Source organism: Ranitomeya variabilis, chromosome 4, assembly GCF_051348905.1.
Source record: "Ranitomeya variabilis isolate aRanVar5 chromosome 4, aRanVar5.hap1, whole genome shotgun sequence".
Classification (NCBI taxonomy): domain Eukaryota; kingdom Metazoa; phylum Chordata; class Amphibia; order Anura; family Dendrobatidae; genus Ranitomeya; species Ranitomeya variabilis.
Genome location: NC_135235.1, coordinates 767,581,425 through 767,599,188, shown reverse-complemented (window position 1 = coordinate 767,599,188; position 17,764 = coordinate 767,581,425). Strand labels below are relative to the sequence as shown.

Below are 17,764 nucleotides of genomic sequence, written 5' to 3'. Positions count from 1 at the left end.
CAAGAGGTGGAACTACCTTTTCTAGATGTCCTGATTATGAGGTCTGAGGATGGGGGGAGCCTACAAACCACCATCTACAGAAAACCCACAGCAACCAACTCTTTGCTTAGGTGGGACAGCCAGCATCCGTATTCCCTGAGGAAGGGCATTCCGAAGGGGCAGTACCTGAGACTTAGAAGAAATTGCTCCAGTCAGGGGGACTTTAAAAGAAAGGCGGATGACCTCGGACAGAGATTTCAAAGTAAGGGGTATCCGGACTGGGTTCTAAGGAGAGCATTTCAATTTGCTAACAAACAGTGCCGGGTATCTCTCCTTATGCCATCCACCAGGGAGGGAGAGATGGATAAGAAGGTCAGATTGATTTGCACCTATAACAATGGCGCACCCTCTGTGAAGAAAATTCTCAGACGCCATTGGGGAATTCTAAAAATGGATGAGAATCTCAGGGATGCGGTGGGGGAGGAACCACTGATCACCTACCATAGATGCAGAACCTTGGGTGACAGATTGGTGCATAGCCATTTCAGCTCTCCCAGAAAAGAGACTTGGCTCCCCAAAAAACCTGTGGGGTGTTTTAAATGTGGCACATGCACTGCATGTGCATTTATCCAAGGAGGAAAGAATTTTTCAATGAGAACACGCAGGAAATGTTCCCATTAAGGGAATTTTTTAACTGCAAAACGAGGGGCATCATCTACAGGGCCATATGTACATGTGGGGCTACCTATGTCGGGAAGACAATTAGGGAGTTTTGAAAATGGATATTAGAACATGTGGGTGACATACGGAACAAAAGGGACACCCCCATTGCCCGACATGTCAATGACATACATGGGGGGGACACGAAGGTGATACGTTTTATGGGAATAGACAAAGTCAACACGCCTCCCAGGGGGGGGACCTGGATAGGCTACTCCTACAGAGAGGCAAAATGGATTTTTATCCTGGACCCGTGTCACCCCCGGGGCCTAAATGACCAGTCGAACTATGCATGTTTTTTGTGACCATAATGAATTCCATGTCCCCCCTTTTCTCTTCCCCGCCATTGTCCACGGGACATGGACCTTTTCTCTCCCACCTCGTTAATCTATCCCTTGTGGGATACTCTCCCACACATAATGATTTGTCACGCATATTGGTATCAGCTTCTTCGGCGGGTTTGGACCGAAATAGCAAGGGACCGTCAAAGGAAACAAAGTATTTTAAGTCGATCGTGACATTCAGGAGAGACTCACCTGTCTCTCTTCTGGTATATTGCCCCATTTTCTGACTCCATTAACCCATTTGGGTTGTCGAAATAATGAGAGCATAGGGACAATTACTTGTCAATAGCTCAACTCAGCCTTGTTTTTAAGATGCCTCTTTCAATGTTTGTGTTGTGGTTGTTCCCCCCCCCCCCCCCCCTGTTTTCCATTCCACTTCCCCCTTCCATATTTCCCTCTATATTTTCTGTGTCAGGGAATACATGTGGGCGTGCCCATAGTGGCTAATTCTGCCATTATATGAATCAAATATGCATACTGTGTAGGTCCTACTGTTGGACTTTAATGTATTATCAGCATGAAGGCACTCCGTCTGTTTTGTGCTATTACGCGCTCTATCTATTTTAGAATCTGCTGGAATCTGTATCACTTCATGGTTCAATACCTTACTGTACCTGTATAATTAGCATGTGTCGTGGTGGTCGGATACATCTGTTGCTATGGGACACTAATGTCACCTATGTAATACATGGTACCTGGCTTTTTAATGTAGTCTTCCCCTGTAAAATGCGGCTAAGTACTGGAGCGCATAGAGGGGGCGTTACAGGAATATGCATATTATGTGATTCAGAATGCACACCCACAACATGGCGGCCTGACTTGTGGTTGGCAAACACCACATTGTATGGAGCACATGGAAGGGCGGAATGACATCCATAATATGGCGGCCGCACTTCCGGCCGGCCAGCGTCCCACTGCGTGGAGCGCAAGCCATTTACAGAAGTGGCCTTATGACCCCATTCCCTACCGGAAGTGACACACGCAATATGGCGACGGTACTTCCGGTCGGGAAGCGTTCCAGCGTCTGGAGCGCAAGCCATCCACATATATGTGGGGTAGGCGTCCTTACTATCGGCGTCACCCGTGAGTATAATTATTTACAGCCCCCTCCCATGTATGGTATCTTTGATGGGTGTGTGCGGGGGGTAACTTTGCTCACAGCTGTTTGGGCGGGCCTAAAATTTACAGGCCATTTAAGCTCACATTTACTGAGCGGGGGTAAGGATTGCCGCCATTAACACAAACGGCAGTATGGGTACCTAGCCACTGCGGGTCCCAATCTTCTAAAAGGACGTTTCCTAAAAGGACTGTTTATCGTATATCTCTTGGACTATTGGCCAGCTTCCACTGGCATATCCGCTCCCCTGATGAGTGTCCGCTACTGGATATGAAACGCGTTGGGAGAATTCATTACTGTCCATGATTTGGTGGAGTCCATAGTTAGGGATCACTTGGGGCCTGTCTTTGTGAGGAGAGGAGCTTGAACGGGGTTTACAGGGAAGTCAGCAAATACCCCACACCTACCCCCTTTTCCTACATGTGGACGACGGACCTCTGATTAAGGACACTGGGAGGTCTTTCATGGTGACCATACGTTTACCATTATCGAAGAGGCATTCTGCTCTACTACCATTGGTGAGATCCAACCGATTTTTATTGTTTGAGCACTGTTTCACATGAGCAATTTTTTGGTTTGCGTCGGCTGAGTTGTTTATTTTATGTGTTATTTATTAAAGGTTAAGTTTTATACATAGGGTTTTCTGTTATGGACCTGGTGGTTAGGAGCACCTGGAATGACCTGATAGTCAAAACTGCAAAAATAGGACGAGCTCTGGGAAGTGGGAGCTCTGCTGACCGCAACCCTAATCCTATTATCACACACACTAGAATTAGCCGTGGATCGTGCCTACTCTGCCTAGACGACTCTTCACAGCCTGAGAGGTAACTACCCCTAAAGAGAAACAAAGCCTCACCTTGCCTCAGAGAAATTCCCCAAAGGAAAAGGCAGCCCCCCACATATATTAACTGTGAGTTAAGAGGAAGGTACAAACACAGGAATGAAACAGGTTTCAGCAAAGGAGGCCAGACTTACTAAATAGACAGAGTATAGATAAAGGGATCTTTGCGGTCAGCACAAAAATCTACAAAAAGACCACGCAGAGTGAGCAAAATGACCCCTGCACCGACTCACGGTGCGGTGGTGCCACACTGCAACCCAGAGCTTCCAGCTAGCAGGACAGTATCATGATAACCAGCTGGACAGGACTTAGAAGGTACTAAGAAATATATTCAGCACACAAATGAACAACAAAGGAGCTTAGCAGGGACTTAGCTTCTGCTGAAGTAAACAGGTCATCAGGAGATCCAAGAGAGATCTGAACCAGTACTGATACATTGACAGCTGGCATCAGGTAACGATCTAGGTGGAGTTAAATAGGAAAGCCATCATAGCAATAACGAGGCAGCTGAGAGCCCAGCTCCAGACCAGCAGTTCCTCTCAAAGCCACCAGAGGGAGTCCACGGACAGAACTCACCAAGATACCATTCATGACCACAGGAGGGAGCCCGAGAACGGAATTCACAACAGTTTTCCTCCTAGTTAGTTTACATTTTGATCCTGAGGATTTATGAATAGTGGTGGTTACTTCACACTATAGCTTAGTATAGTCACAGGAACATCAAGCTGCTTGGAGATGGTCTTATAACTTTTACCTTTAACATGTTTGCCTATAATTTTCTTTCTAATCTCCTGAGACAACTCTTTCCTTCGCTTCCTCTGGTCCATGTTGAGTGTCATACACACCATGTCACCAAACAGCACAGTGAGTATCTGTAGCCCTATATACAGGCCACTCATGGATTCCAAGATTGTAGACACCTGTGATGCTAGATAGTGGACACACCGTGATTTAACATGTCCCTTTTATCACATTGTTTTCAGGGGTACCATCATTTCTGTCCAGGCCTATTTCATGTTATGTTTCAAGTTATTTCTGTCACCATTGTGGGATTTTCTGAAATTAAATGAGGGGTACCAACAATTTTGACCACATATGTATAGATTATAACCCTTAGTGAATTAAATTATAAAATGGAATCACTTTATGAGGATTTCGTCTCTTCTGGTTTTCTGCCATTTAGTCATATTAGGGCTTCTACATATGGTCTGTCCAATCTCATCTGGGATCTGTTCCTGCTGTCCAGCTGGAGTAATCTGCTCCCTACTTCAGCCAATTGGAAAGTACCACACCCTACTAAAGCTCAAAGCACATCGCCGGAATCTGCCAGAAACAGCGTTGTTCTCCTCTGGTTCAGTCCTCTGTGCTCAGCTTGCAGCTTGTGTATTTGTTTCCTGTTGTGACCGTGGCCCGTTTACTGACTACTTGTGTCTTCTGATTCTGTATTCTTTCCTTCTGGTTCTGAAGCAGCTACCTGACTATTATTCTTGCCATCTAATACCACAGAATAGCAGGTAACACCATGGTCCAAGCCTAGGGGGTCCCAGTGTAAGTCCAGATCCATGTAATGGTGGTAAAGGGCGATGAGCAAGGCAATCCTTGGGAAATGGAAAGCAAAGAAGATAGTGCCAAGCATGTTCATGGTGGAGATCTTTTGAGCTGCCAGTTGACCACGAACAGTTCTCCCAATACATTGTGTCTGCAAACTATTCCAGCTAGATCTGCATTCAAACAGCTAAATGGCGCTCCTTCCCTTCTGAACACTGCCGTGTGCCCAGAGAGTAGTGTACAATCGTATGTAGGGTATTGTGAGAAGTTGGAAAATAATTTGTAAGATCCATTTGTTTTCTATTATCCTTTGTGAATAATTCCAAAGTTATCACCACATAAAGTGACCACGTCAGATTGTAAAAATGGGGCCTGATTAAGAACACAAAACTGGCTGCGGGAAGAGGTTAAATCAGAGGATTCTGGACACTACTGTAATCAGAAACTGACTATGGACAATAACATCTACTGAAATGCTCAAACTGAACAGTCTCCATCAGTAATAAATGAGGAGCTAGTGGTGAAACCTCTCTGGGGTAATTAGAGCACGGGGCTCGGGGACTTCACAATCTAAACTATCGGAAGCTCCAAGATTTTCTGTCAGATGAGTTTCAAGAAGAAATATTACACATTTATAGAGAACTGTGTATAATAGTGCAGAGTGTAGATGTCTTATAGGGAACCAGTCAGCAGGATTGTGCTCAGTGACTACAGACACTGTCAGGTCAGTGCCGTTATACTGATTACACCGATACCTGGTGATGAAATCCGTCTTGTGGTTGTTGTTTAATCTGTATTTGTAGTTTTCAGTTAATGAGATTCTCATACTCTGTGGGCGGGGCTGTGGGCGGGGCTTTGTGGTGCTCTGGGGCGGGGCTGTGGGCGGGCTTTATGTGGTGCTCTGATTACATATTCATCTGTATTGGCTTATGACAGGTCGCTGATCCCTCACTGACCTGCCCCCATTTTTACATAATGCATATAATAGCATTTATATTATTGTTGATAATGCCTATAATATTGCGGCTATTGTGAGGCTTAGAAAAAAAATTACATCCAGCAAAATGTCACCGGTGATGGCGGCGCCTGCGCAGTAGCTTCCATAAGTAAGAGATAGATGCTACTAGACAGGCGCCGCTGGTGACATTTTGCTGGATGTAATTTTTTTTCTAAGCCTCCCAATAGCCACAATATTATAGGCTTTATCAACAATAATATCAACACTATTATATGCATTGTTTAAAAATAGGGAGCAGGTCAGTGAGGGATCAGTGACCTTTCATAAGCCAATACAGATGAATATGTCATCAGAGCACCACATAAAGTCCCGCCCCAGAGCACCACATAAAGCCCCGCCCACATCCCCGCCCAGAGCACCACATAAAGCCCAGCCCCAGAGCACGAGAATCTCATTAACTGAAAGCTACAAATACAGATTACACAGCAGTAAACCAGAGTTGCATTCATTTATGGTGGACCATTGGAGCTACTGTGAATCCTGACCAGAAGATTAGAGAAAATAATATTGCTCCCCATTTCAGGAGAGATTGTGCAGTAATCTGAATTTCTTAGGATCAAAAACAATGTAATTTATGAGGTGGAGTGAATCCATGAAACCAGGGCTGGAGCCAACACATCTCCTGCAGGCGGGAATAAATGTATATTACAGCCGCCAGCCACGCACAGCTCAGAGATATATCATGGCACCGGTGTGATGGGTTTATGTAGATTATCACAATCCTCCTGGAAGTTAGTCGGTTTTAATACAAATTGAAAAGTCCGGATAAAGGGAAACTCTGTTATTGTCCAGAAATTCACACTTGGCCTCACTGCACATTTACTGTTGTCCATCATAAAAGTGAAGTTTGGCCAGAAAGACCGGACCTGGTCTTGTAGGGACCATATGATCACATTCAGCAGCACAGAAGGGAGAGAAGGGAGATTCATCCGATAAGATCTCAGGGTTCTAGGAAGCCAACAGCATCATTACCCTCCGCTTTCTCTTACAGTTCCATTATAATATTTTTCTTCAGGTGATTTTCTATCTTGTCAGCACATTCTACGTACGCTGTCATTTGGCTTTATAGTTCACAGATCTGGGCAGGTAACAGCGTCTCCTAAACCCAGGGGGTAGGTGGATCTACCAGGTGGTAAGTTCTATAGAAAATGGCTTTCAATGCCCAAAGTCAATAGAACAGTTTTGGGTGGAGGAGAATGTTGTGGTGTAGAGGTAAAATGGTGATCATGGTAATACAGCCGGACTACACCACCGATAAAGCAGCCACAGCCGGTGATGAGAAGAATCTGTGACCTCTCTGCATTTAGTGGTCACTATGCAGCGCCCCAGAGTCCTGGTCGTTGCAGTACTGTGGCTCCGCCACTAAGGGGAGCTATGGTACGTCTGATGGCACTGAAGGAGTTCATCTGACCAGGTATCACATACACCAATACATTTCATAGTCGGGTCTCCAGGGGGAGCTAAGGGTTCTATTCATTAGGCCACTCCTCACACTTTGGTAAAACTGGGGGTCAGGCAGGAAGTTAGAGAGAAAGCTACTGGGAATCGAACAGGCAACACCTTGTGGCAGAGGGTGTTGCGGGGAGAGACCAGAAGGGTCCCTGTCAGGGGTGGGATCCTGACAGAGGCCTGGCAACGAGAAAGAACGTCACGGGACCGTGCCTGCTCAGCATAGCGGCGGTGCCCTAAGAAAGGATCAGAAGCGAGATATATTGTGCTGAGTGAGAAACGAGATCAAAGCAAGAAGGAGAATACCAGTAGGAGTCGTGCTGTAAGACCGAGGCAACATCCTACTGAGGCGCACAGCCGGCGGCCGGAACGCCGAGGAAGTATAGAGCTCCAGGCCATACTTCAAACCAACGGCAGGACAGTCAGTCACAGGCGGGCTGTCTCACCTAAATCACCTACGAAGACATAGGGGGCAACTTGTGGAGAGGGGCGACTCTAGGGTCCCGGAAGAGCTCCGAGCCTACCCGTCATACGGGTGCGTCCCAACCGTAACATCAGGGAGGGACGGTGGATTAGCAGAACATCATCTAATCGAGTTGTGAGGGAACACGAGAAACAGACACAACAGTTGTGGGGACTATCCCGTAAGCACAGCAGGGGAGGACCACAACACACAGCGCTAGCAGGTAGGCACAGATTTCCACCTGCAAAGAGAATTCTGGAGGTGCCATCGGACCGGCCGGACTTGCGCAGCCTGGTTAACCGTATTCCGGACTGAGGACCCAGAGATCTTCAGTAAAGAGGTAAAGAGACTGCAACCTGGTGTCCTCATTATTTACTGCACCGCACCACAACACCACCACCATCAAAACTCACCACCCTTTCACCGGACGTCCCCCTGGCAGGCAGGGCCACGGACTGGGTCTAGCCACCGTGACAACCCCAGAACAGAGACTCAGAGGCCTGGTACCGGGTGCCCCTCGGCCCTGCGGCAGTGGGGGCGCTCCATTTTTGGCGTCACGAACAGGATCTACTTGGGCCCGAAAGTCGGGTCATGTGTGCCTTGGAACTGTGATTAACTGTGCTTGGACTGTGCTTTATTGGAAGGACTGTGTGTTGCCAAAAGTTCCCGCCAGGGACCGCCGCCATTGCAGCGCCACTGGGAGCGCAGAGGAAGAAGGAGGGCGTGCCATGGGAGGAGACTACCAAAGTGGCGCCAGAAGCGGCAACCGCCCCCTGCGCCTCTTGCTGCAAAGCGAAGACCTGCCTCAAAGCAGAGGACCACCCCTTGATTTGCAACGGCGGGAATCGGGTGAAGAAGAAGCTCGACCCCGGAGAAATGGCGGAGCCAGGTGCATGCACTGCCACCGACTATCAGACAGCGATGATGAACAGCAAGTGCCTGAACGAGGAAGGAGCAATTCCGGATTGCCCTCACCCACCAGAGGCGGACCCACATCCACCGCAACGGAAGGATCTGAACTCCTTGGAGCCGCTGGCAGAGGAGCTGAGCCTACCTATCCCGACCTCGGAACCAGCAGAGGAGGAGCCATGGGGAGCGGAGCCGCATCCGGAGGCTGCCGAGGAGGAGCCGCGGTCCGGGCTGCAGCCGACTCCAGCGTCCTCGTTAATGGAACGGATCGACATCGGTGGAATCACATCAGACGCAGGTATGGAAAGCGTCCCTGCTCCCCCGACCGGCCCTGCTCTCCTGACCGGTCCCGATCCCGCGACCGCTCCTCACCCCAGTAAAAGCCGCCTCCTCTCGGCAGAGCTAGTGGTGTTACCCCCCGACGCAATGGGGAAGCTGGTACCACCGCTGCCGACCAGGATGGGAGAACCCATAGACGTGGGCCCAGACGGGGTGATTCTCCAGTGGGAGACCCCCCGGATTGGGCCAGATGGAGCTCGGGAGGAAGGCTTCACCCTTGCTGTGCTTACCTGGGAACAATACAAACAATGCTTGATCCTACATTGGAAAAGACAAAAAGAGGCAGAACTAACTGACCCACCGAGAGTACAACAACCACCTCTTGCGCGTGGTAGGAAGGACGTGGTAAAGCAGGGAACTGTGTTGGCCTTCCACCTGAAGAGGGGATGGGGCTCCATTCAGGAACCGGGGCTACCAACTGACGTCTTCGTTACTAGTTACAACGTGAAAACTCCCTGCTGCAGCCGCGATGGTGACCTATTGCAAAAGGGGGATCAGGTGACCTACACCCGTCATCGGAATGCACAAGGATGGTGCGCTCGGAACGTTCACCGGTGTGAGCCTGAGGGAGCGTCACCTGTTACTTCAACCATGATTGAACCAGACGTGACAGACCTTACTACTATTGCCGCCGTATGCCTTATTGCAGCAACTGAGCTGGCGGCTAGAGTCCGCCTTCAAATCCAGACATCAGGTGGTCTGACTGCGCCCGAAGGACCAACTATTGACGCTGGCACCGCATCAGCCGTGGACCAGGGGCCGAAGCCTGCGCAGTCAGGAGGTGTCCACTTTCGGCTGATGTCTTACAACCTACTATGAGGATAAACCTCGATACCACGGAAATGTAAATAGTTCCTCAAACTGTTTGTTTTCTGCTATGTTGCTGCTAAACCCGTCCAGGGTTAACTTTTAAAGGGATCCCTTTGTTGACCCGGGATCCCTATTGTTTTTGGTTATTTTCTATTTTTCTACGTTATCAAGAACTGCTGAATCATGAACAATGCATGATACAAACTCCTTGTAAATAGTTTGCACCTTCTTAAAGGTGCTCTCTACTGGTTTTACTTAAAGAAGGACTCTTTGCGAAGATACCGCACCGGAGCCCTTGCTGAGTACGGACTGGTAGCTTGAGAAGATGTGCTACCTCATAGAGACTTGGTCCCCTCTTAAAGGGGATGTTCACTTGTTGCACTTAGGAATGGTATTGCCTTAAGACAGTTAGATGGCAATAATGTCTTAAAAAGAGAAAGTAATAATGGTTACATGTAGAAATTATATGTAGAAAAAAAAAATAGTTAACTGTCAGAAATGTTTAATAATGTTGATGGAAGAATGAGGACAGAAGGTGAACCCGTACGGGGTTAGTTAGTGAGTCCTCCTAGGAGCCATATAGGAATGGCTCAGTAATTTCAAACTGAAAGATAAATGTTATGTTCTATACTGTGTATAGTAGTTGAAAAGGCAGTAGGCCCGGGCTGAAAGGGGCAGTCCTGTATAGAAAGGAGAGGCAGCAGGCCTGGAGCAGTTAGGACAGGCGGTCCTGCAGACTTAAAGTAGGAGAATGCAGACAAGTTATTTAGTAGTATGATGTTTTTATAAATAGGTCTTTAGTGGATTCAGCTTGTACGTCCTTAAAGGCAATGTTAAATTATTATTCAGAAGTTTGCACTAAGTAGAATACCCGGTTGGGTAAGAAGTTATTTATAGCCTGTAATTTATAATGTTTAACCATGTTTTGAAACGTTCAAGTGTCCTCACCTCCCATAAAGGGAAGCTCTGTTCAAGTTTGCTTACAGTTATTGCATTTCAAAATTGTATGTCTTTTTGCTAACCTGTATTGTTGTTTTCTTCCCAGTCCAGGAGTACTGGATTTAACCGGGGGGGGGGGGGAGTGCAGCGCCCCAGAGTCCTGGTCATTGCAGTACTGTGGCTCCGCCACTAAGGGGAGCTATGGTACGTCTGATGGCACTGAAGGAGTTCATCTGACCAGGTATCACATACACCAATACATTTCATAGTCGGGTCTCCAGGGGGAGCTAAGGGTTCTACTCATTAGGCCACTCCTCACACTTTGGTAAAACTGGGGGTCAGGCAGGAAGTTAGAGAGAAAGCTACTGGGAATCGAACAGGCAACACCTTGTGGCAGAGGGTGTTGCGGGGAGAGACCAGAAGGGTCCCTGTCAGGGGTGGGATCCTGACAGAGGCCTGGCAACGAGAAAGAACATCACGGGACCGTGCCTGCTCAGCATAGCGGCGGTGCCCTAAGAAAGGATCAGAAGCGAGATATATTGTACTGAGTGAGAAACGAGATCAAAGCAAGAAGGAGAATACCAGTAGGAGTCGTGCTGTAAGACCGAGGCAACATCCTACTGAGGCGCACAGCCGGCGGCCGGAACGCCGAGGAAGTATAGAGCTCCAGGCCATACTTCAAACCAACGGCACGACAGTCAGTCACAGGCGGGCTGTCTCACCTAAATCACCTACGAAGACATAGGGGGCAACCTGTGGAGAGGGGCGACTCTAGGGTCCCGGAAGAGCTTCGAGCCTACCCGTCATACGGGTGCGTCCCAACCGTAACATCAGGGAGGGATGGTGGATTAGCAGAACATCATCTAATCGAGTTGTGAGGGAACACGAGAAACAGACACAACAGTTGTGGGGACTATCCTGTAAGCACAGCAGGGGAGGACCACAACACACAGCGCTAGCAGGTAGGCACAGATTTCCACCTGCAAAGAGAATTCTGGAGGTGCCATCGGACCGGCCGGACTTGCGCAGCCTGGTTAACCGTATTCCGGACTGAGGACCCAGAGATCTTCAGTAAAGAGGTAAAGAGACTGCAACCTGGTGTCCTCGTTATTTACTGCACCGTACCACAACACCACCACCATCAAAACTCACCACCCTTTCACCGGACATCCCCCTGGCAGGCAGGGCCATGGACCGGGTCTAGCCACCGTGACAACCCCAGAACAGAGACTCAGAGGCCTGGTACCGGGTGCCCCTCGGCCCTGCGGCAGTGGGGGCGCTCCAACTACTCACCTGGGTAGCCATATGTAGGAATCTCCTCTTTACACCACTCATGATCTCTCACATAGGTCTCTGTAGCATTAATATGGGTCAGATCTTCACCCTGAAACAAATATTATAAAAGTCACCGACAGATGGAGAAGTCACATCTATGATCAGCTCTAATCCTGCCATCTCCACCGTTCTCATTACGCAAGTATAAAACATAAAATACTGGTGGGTAAAACAAGACTGAGCACAAGACCTTCAACGGCGTCTACACATCATAGGGGAGATCGCCTGACACCTTCTCTCCATCTACCTGATGGTCCTGAGGAGCATTGGGATCTTCTTGGTTACAGTCCTGTGGAAGAAGAGGACGGGGACATCTTTCTGGTGTTGTCCTCTTACTGGATAGATCTGAAGGAAACACATACAGAGGGAGAATTCATTCTTTACATACAGATAATTATAGGCCGTGTGTATTTAGTCCTGTCTATTACCTGGAGATGTGAGGGGCTGGGGAACCTCCATTATGACGTTCTTGTACAGATCTCTGTGTCCTTCTAAATACTCCCACTCCTCCATGGAGAAATAGACAGCGACATCCTGACACCTTATAGGAACCTGACACATACAATTATACCGTCATCCCCCCAATCCCTTCATAGTGTTACTGTATAATGTTCCAGCATTCCCAGCAGAGTCACCTCTCCAGTCAGCAGCTCAATCATCTTGTAGATGAGTTCTAGGATCTTCTGGTCATTGATGTCCTCATGGATCAGGGGGTGAGGTGGAGGCCCCGTGATTGGGCTCAGGGGTCTTCCCCATCCCTCAGACACAGGGTCCTGACAGCGATCACTAGAGGTCTTCTTCACCACTGTGTAATCCTGGTAATGGAGAGACACATTAATAAATCTCACTACAGACATTTCCAGAGTCCTCACCTCTCCAGTTCTGTCCATCTGTTATTCCCATAGATAAGAATGATGTAATGTGACGCCATCAGAATCTTTCACCTCTCCAGTAAGCCGGAAGAGGATCTCTAGGGTGAGGTGTAACATCCTCTCCGCCATCTTGTCTCTGTCCATATCCATCAGTGATGGGTAAATCAGGAAAATTCTCTTTTGTAGAAGATCTTCACTGAGAGGATCCGATATTGTAGAGACCTGAATGAGAAGATGAGCTGATGTAACATCATAAGAATCCTGTGTAATAATACAATTACTGGAGATAATAAGGGAAACATATGAGGAGATTTATTATTTTACAGTATTTAGTTTCCTTCTTTACATCTACTAATAAATCCTATATATTTAGGCCACAGACAACAAGCAGTTTCCTCCTCGGAGTCGGCAGCTGAATACGTTCCTCATAGACTCATCTTCCATAACGCTAATTCTGGTCTCATTTACCGACCCTGGAATCGGCATTAGTAATACTGCAGGAGATATTCATTACACGCGACATGAGAAATAACTACTTCATGATGAGGACGACATCTTCATCTTCTACTACGGCTCTAGAGACATATGTGGCCAGAGTCGGTCACTGACTCCATCACCACCGGCCGTCTATATGAAGGTTTCCCGTCTTCCCCGCACTGTAATCTTCTATCACGTTAGATCTCAGCTCTGATTCACACACAGGAGTTTGAGGCTTTTAGAAAAGATTTTTTATTTCCACAATCAACGCGGACAGAAATGATCTGATCCCAAAGTCTCCATGTACAGAGATTTATGGGATTTATTTCTGGCCTTAGGCTTTCCGATATTACAGGAAAAACACCAGAAAAAAAGCAGATATTGAAATTGGCTCCAACAATTCTTAAAATTTCCCGATATCTTCCCTCCGACTATCAACCACATTCGGATCCTTCAGACAGAACCTGAAAACCCACTTCTTCAGGAAAGCCTACAGCTTGCACTGATCCCGCTGCCTCCTCACCACTAACGAAGCTACCGCCTCAGCAGCACCGGAGCTGCTGCAACCCCCAACCTACTGTCTCCTTCCCCACCATCCTGTAGAATGTAACCACACAAGGGCAGGGTCCTCGCCCCTCTGTATCAGTCTGTGATTGATTGTTAGTTTGCTTACTGTAAGTGATATCTGTATGTAACCCCTTCTCATGTACAGCACCATGGAATCAATGGTGTTATATAAATAAATAATAATAATAGTATATGAGCACTGGACTATGGGATGGTGGATGTGTGATGTGTATATGGGCACTGGACTATGGGATGGAGGATATGTGATGAGTATATGGTCAGTGGACTATGGGATGGAGGATATGTATGATGGGTATATGGCTGAATGGTGGATCAGGAGCTTTCCACTCCCTGATTCACTAATCTATTCAGCGGTATCACCGTCATGGGAATGTGGATATCGCTGAAATTGTGATGATGGGAAGGAGAGGGTGACCAATACCACACCCCACCAAGCCCTGACAATTCATAGGCATCATGGCAACCAAGTGGGCTACCTTTATGGATGATACACTCCTGCCTATCCAACTATCGTATGGTAAATATCTCATAGATCCTGGGTTCATTAGTATCTGCACCAAGAATGAGGCGAAGTGAGAATTTATTAGTTGTCGGTGGTCGGAGGTAGTCAGTGAGGTGGATGGTACCATATTGTGCATGTAGGGGGCAGTACTGTGGGAACATTAGAAAGTGGGGGGATGGCAGTCCTGTGGGGACATTATACTGTGTGTGAGGGGGATGGCCCTGTACTAGGAGAACACTCCGCTCCTCACTTCCTGTCCTCCATAGTTGGCTCGTATGTGTCTATTACAGGAAACAGAACAACAACGTTATGGTTCTTATAAAGGGGCAACAACAACCCCAAAAGAGTCTCCTCCGTGCAGAAGGGGTTAATGTCCCCGGCTGCGCTCAGTACTGGGGAATCTCCACATACCTCCACCTGCAGAGCCAGCCGCACTCCACAGATATGGCTGCTCTGTGCGCACAGGACCTGTGATGAGGTCACAGGGGGAGGAGTCAGGGGTCACGTGATCCGCAGTAGTGATGGGCAGTCCGGCTCTTTTTGGTGATCCGGCTCTTTCGGCTCGTGAACCGGCTCTTTTTTTAAATAAAACTAGATTTTACACTGTCATCGTTCCCAGTCTTTGCCTGTAAAGTGACAGCCTCATGATACACCTGTATAAGTCTCTAGTGAAGCAGGACACACTGTTTTTTAGCGTTGCTGTTTCTGCAGATTGTTGGCTCTTGTGAACAGAGCCTGTGCTACTCGGTTGTAGTCCTAAGGCCGGGTTCACACTGCGTTAGCAGCAGCCCGCTCAGCACATACGCTAACGGGCTGCTGTAACGCAAGTGCCGACGTTTACATCGCGCTAGTGCAGATAGAGCTAGAAGATGCTCTATCTGCGCTAGCAGTGACGGACCCGGAAACGCTATGACTCAATGACGGCACATCCCTAGCGCACGCCCACTGTGGGTGTGCGCTACTGATGCGTCCGACATTGGAGTCAATGGCGGCCATAACGGACTACGTTACACTGCGTTTATGCCGCTCTGTAACCTCCGTCTAACAGACGCCACTAACGCAATGTGAACCCGGCCTAACCTGTATTACTGTGTAATATGCGCCGTTTTTTGTACACGTCCTTTCTGAATTAGTAAGTGCTGTGCTATATGTGGGTGCTGTATAAGATTGTAATTCTTACAAATAAAAGGCTGCAAGCACTGTGCTAAGGCTGCTTCCACACTAGCCTCGGTACGGGGCCATCACTATGCGTCTGCCCGATGTACCGACGCACGTTGTGAAAGAAATGAACAACGGGGGCAGCGGATGCAGTTTTTCAATACATCCACTGCCCCATTGTAAGCTCCGGGGAGGAGGGGGCGCGGTCGAAAATGGCGGACGTGACGCACAAAAAAAGTTACATGGAACTTTTTTTGTGCCGACGGTCCACCAAAACACAACGCATCCGTCGCACGACATGTGGCCATACGTCGCAATGCGTCGCTAATGAAAGTCTATGGAGAAAAAAAGCATCATGCAGATAATTCTGCAGGATGCGTTTTTTCTCCAAAACAATGCATTGCGACGTACACCAAACAACACTATTGTGAAAGTAGCCTTACACGCACACTGTATACGCACACTGTACACACACACACACACACTGTGCAAAGCATACGGAATAGTAAACTCAGTTTATTTCAACACAACGTGGAACAGAAATGTATAAATGCTACTATACCATGGTATCAACTTCTCCTGCTGGTGGTGCACAGCACTACAAATCCCAGCAAGTCAAACAGAATATGGCACTGCAACCCTAGTTACATACCAACTTTATTAACAGTTAAGTTACAGTAAATATGATTGAGGTAGTATTACAGATAGAACAAGTTTAAAGAGATTGTCCATGACTAACATTGATGGCCTGGCCTTAGGGTACCGTTACACTAAACGATTTACCAACGATCACGACCAGCGATACGACCTGGCCGTGATCGTTGGTAAGTCGTTGTGTGGTCGCTGGGGAGCTGTCACACAGACAGCTGTCCAGTGACCAACGATGCCGAAGTCCCCGGGTAACCAGGGTAAACATCAGGTTACTAAGCGCAGGGCCGCACTTAGTAACCCGATATTTACCCTGGTTACCATTGTAAATGTAAAAAAAAACAAATACTACATACTCACATTCTGATGTCTGTCACGTCCCTCGCCGGCGGCTTCCCGCACTGACTATGTCAGTGCCGGCCGTAAAGCACAGCACAGCGGTGACGTCACCGCTGTGCTCTGCTTTTACTTTACGTCCGGCGCTCACAGTCAGTGCGGGAAGCAGACGCCAGGGGACGTGACATATCAGAAGGTGAGTATGTAGTGTTTGGGGTTTTTTTTACATTTACAAGGGTAACCAGGGTAAACATCGGGTTACTAAGCGCGGCCCTGCACTTAGTAACCCGATGTTTACCCTGGTTACAAGCGAACGCATCGCTGGATCGCTGTCACACACAACGATCCAGCGATGACAGCGGGAGATCCAGCGACGAAAGAAAGTTTCAAACGATCTGCTACGACGTACGATTCTCAGCGGGGTCCCTGATCGCTGCTGCGTGTCAGACACAGCGATATCGTATGGATATCGCTGGAACGTCACAGATCGCGCCGTCGTAGCGATCAAAGTGCCACTGTGAGACGGTACCCTTACTGTAGGTGATCAATGTGGCGAGACGCTGCAGAGAAGCGAGTGCAGCCCCAGCCTCCTGTGATGCCACGTGTGAGATCACCTCAAATGAAACCGTGCACTCTGAACTACGCAAAACAAATCCCCCAAACTATACGGTGGAATTGCTTCCCCACCTTCATTTTACCTCACTGTGAACTTTTTTTTTCCTGGTTTTTCAGGACATCATATGGTAAAATGGGCTCATTCAGAACTAAAACTTGTCCTGCAAAAAAAGAAACACAAAACCCCAAGCCCTTACAAAGGCTCCTGAAAGGTGTGGCAGAAAAAGAACAATAGCTGCAACATGAAGGGGTTAATCACCATGATTTGCAGATATTTTGGGTGCATTAAAAAGGTTGCAAAAGTGTAAAGACAAGAAGAGCTGCAGAGTGTCAGATAATTGGAGATGGCACAGAACTGCAGCCATTATTAGAGGGAGCTGATACTAACAGCATGGCCACCTCTCCAGCACAAGCCTGGCCTGATGGGAGGCGACAGGCTGCACAGCTGCGGTACTTGTGTGAGGTGAATGCCCGGGTGCTGAGGGGAACAATACAGCGACACTTCAACCGCACCCGGCTGTGCCTTCCTGGGGACTGATTCTGTGATCACATCACTGGACTCCCAGGCATTTCTTTACACTCCACAGACTCACATCTCCCTCTCTGCTGTCTGCTCCTCCCACATGAGTCACAGTCACACTCACTGAGCTCGCTGAATCTGATAGGCTGCAGGCGTCAGACAAGGAAAAAAAAAAAAAAAAAAGATTCGGTTCACTCACGCTGCAGAGCCGGCTCCCATCGTTCACAGCAGGGAGCC

At 48.1% G+C, this 17,764-nt stretch overlaps 1 protein-coding gene across 2 annotated transcripts in view; it reads right to left on the bottom strand.

Annotated features, from left to right (window-relative positions):
• LOC143766912 (uncharacterized) overlaps positions 1-17,764 on the bottom strand; it is a 164,053-nt gene that overhangs the window by 10,318 nt on the left and 135,971 nt on the right. Inside the window, exons 1-6 of one of the 2 annotated variants that reach the window (XM_077254910.1) lie at positions 17,091-17,340; positions 12,756-12,905; positions 12,447-12,626; positions 12,240-12,363; positions 12,059-12,156; positions 11,770-11,860 (exon numbers count right to left, since the gene is read on the bottom strand). In XM_077254910.1, the coding sequence (XP_077111025.1) occupies positions 11,770-11,860; positions 12,059-12,156; positions 12,240-12,363; positions 12,447-12,626; positions 12,756-12,833 (571 nt within the window). In that variant the 5' untranslated portion in view covers positions 12,834-12,905; positions 17,091-17,340. Of the gene's footprint in view, positions 1-11,769; positions 11,861-12,058; positions 12,157-12,239; positions 12,364-12,446; positions 12,627-12,755; positions 12,906-17,090; positions 17,341-17,764 lie in introns of those variants that run through there. The other variant, XM_077254909.1, reaches the window with a different exon arrangement.